Raw genomic sequence first — 1,306 nt, 5'->3', positions numbered from 1 at the left:
GCGTTGCCCAGATGTTTATTTTGGAGGGAGAAAGCGCTCCCCAAGGAAGCAAACAGGCTCCGTTTCCCTGGCTTCGCTTTAGCGAGATGGCCTGATGCCGCAGCTCATTTGCGGGAACGTGGAAAGAGCTATAAAGGAAGGAAAACAACTCCGCGCAGCCCCCCGCTTTAGAAATGGGCAAGGGGCGTCCTTGGAGGACTGCATACAGATTGCAAAGAAATGAAGGGAAGTTTAATTCTGGTTCTTAACCGTCAGGGACAGGATAAGCGTGGCTTGACTAATTCCAGAACCATCGGGAGCAGGTCAAGGGGAACGAAGGCATGCGGAGTGTGCCAGGGCTGTGAATTTGGGGTAGTCACCAGGGCAGAATGGCTTTAAAGGGGGATTAACTAAATTAATGGGGCTGCTGAGCTCCATCAGGGGCTGTGCAGAAGCTCAGGAGGCAGGGAAGCCCACTCACGACCAGCTGCTGGGACACAAGGGCAAGAAGAAGGCCGCATCCCTCCAGTCCTTCTTGGGGCATTTGGGTGGCCACTGGGGGAACCCTCTGATGCAGGAAGGTGCCTTCGGGTGCTCTCATCAGCCACAATGAAGCTTCTGCAGATTGTCTGCTCCATCCGTATCCTGACCCTTCCTCCAAGCACCAAGCACTGCCAAGGTGCGGTTTTTCGTTTTAAGTGATAATTCTATGGTAAATTTCACCAGGACAAAACAGTACAGAATGAAAACTTACACCCAACGAAAACTGAGCACAAGAATCCCTGAAATTAAATAGGTAAATATCCAAATAATGGCATAAATCCAAATGTATCATGGAAGATGGGTGCCAAAGGCAGATCAAATGTCCCTGTGGATGCTGGTTCAAGGGTGGCAGCGGGACACCCGCTCCAATACAGGCCGCGTCCTCGCTGCGCCAGCCACGTTGCGTTCTCAGTATCAGCCCTTCGGGGTCCAAGGCCACAGACCTGATGGCAAAATCCAGAGTGAAAAAGCAGTAATATTTTTTCTGTGCCAGACTTGAATGCACGAGTGACTGGACTTTGGGATACTTCATGGGGAAGCTGACGTGTCAGTTCCCCGCTCCTTATCTTCTGATCTGACCGGGTGGCCCCGCCGGCTGGGGATCCTGGGCGCTGCGGTCGGCACACCTGGCGAGCGCCTGGGCGGGAGGGCGGCCGGCCGGCCGGCCTTGCGGGCGCGTCCTGGCGCGCCTCCGGAGCCAGGGGCAGGGCCGCCGGGGCGAGGACGCGCTGGGGCGGGGGGCTCGCCAGGTCGCGTCCGGCAGGAGGGCGCGGGCGGCGCGGGC

General features: G+C 56.7%; 1 protein-coding gene across 1 annotated transcript in view; it reads left to right on the top strand.

The window, feature by feature from the left end:
* Positions 1-588: 588 nt before the first annotated feature.
* HS6ST2 (heparan sulfate 6-O-sulfotransferase 2) overlaps positions 589-1,306 on the top strand; it is a 129,185-nt gene continuing 128,467 nt past the window's right edge. Inside the window, exon 1 of the mRNA XM_044452719.1 lies at positions 589-658. Coding sequence (XP_044308654.1) covers positions 589-658 — 70 coding nt within the window. The remainder of the gene's footprint in view (positions 659-1,306) is intronic.

The sequence above is a fragment of the Varanus komodoensis genome, unplaced genomic scaffold (assembly GCF_004798865.1).
Source record: "Varanus komodoensis strain SLA01 unplaced genomic scaffold, ASM479886v1 scaffold74, whole genome shotgun sequence".
Classification (NCBI taxonomy): domain Eukaryota; kingdom Metazoa; phylum Chordata; class Lepidosauria; order Squamata; family Varanidae; genus Varanus; species Varanus komodoensis.
The sequence above is the reverse complement of the archived record's forward strand: the minus strand, read 5'-3'. Positions and strand labels throughout refer to the sequence as shown.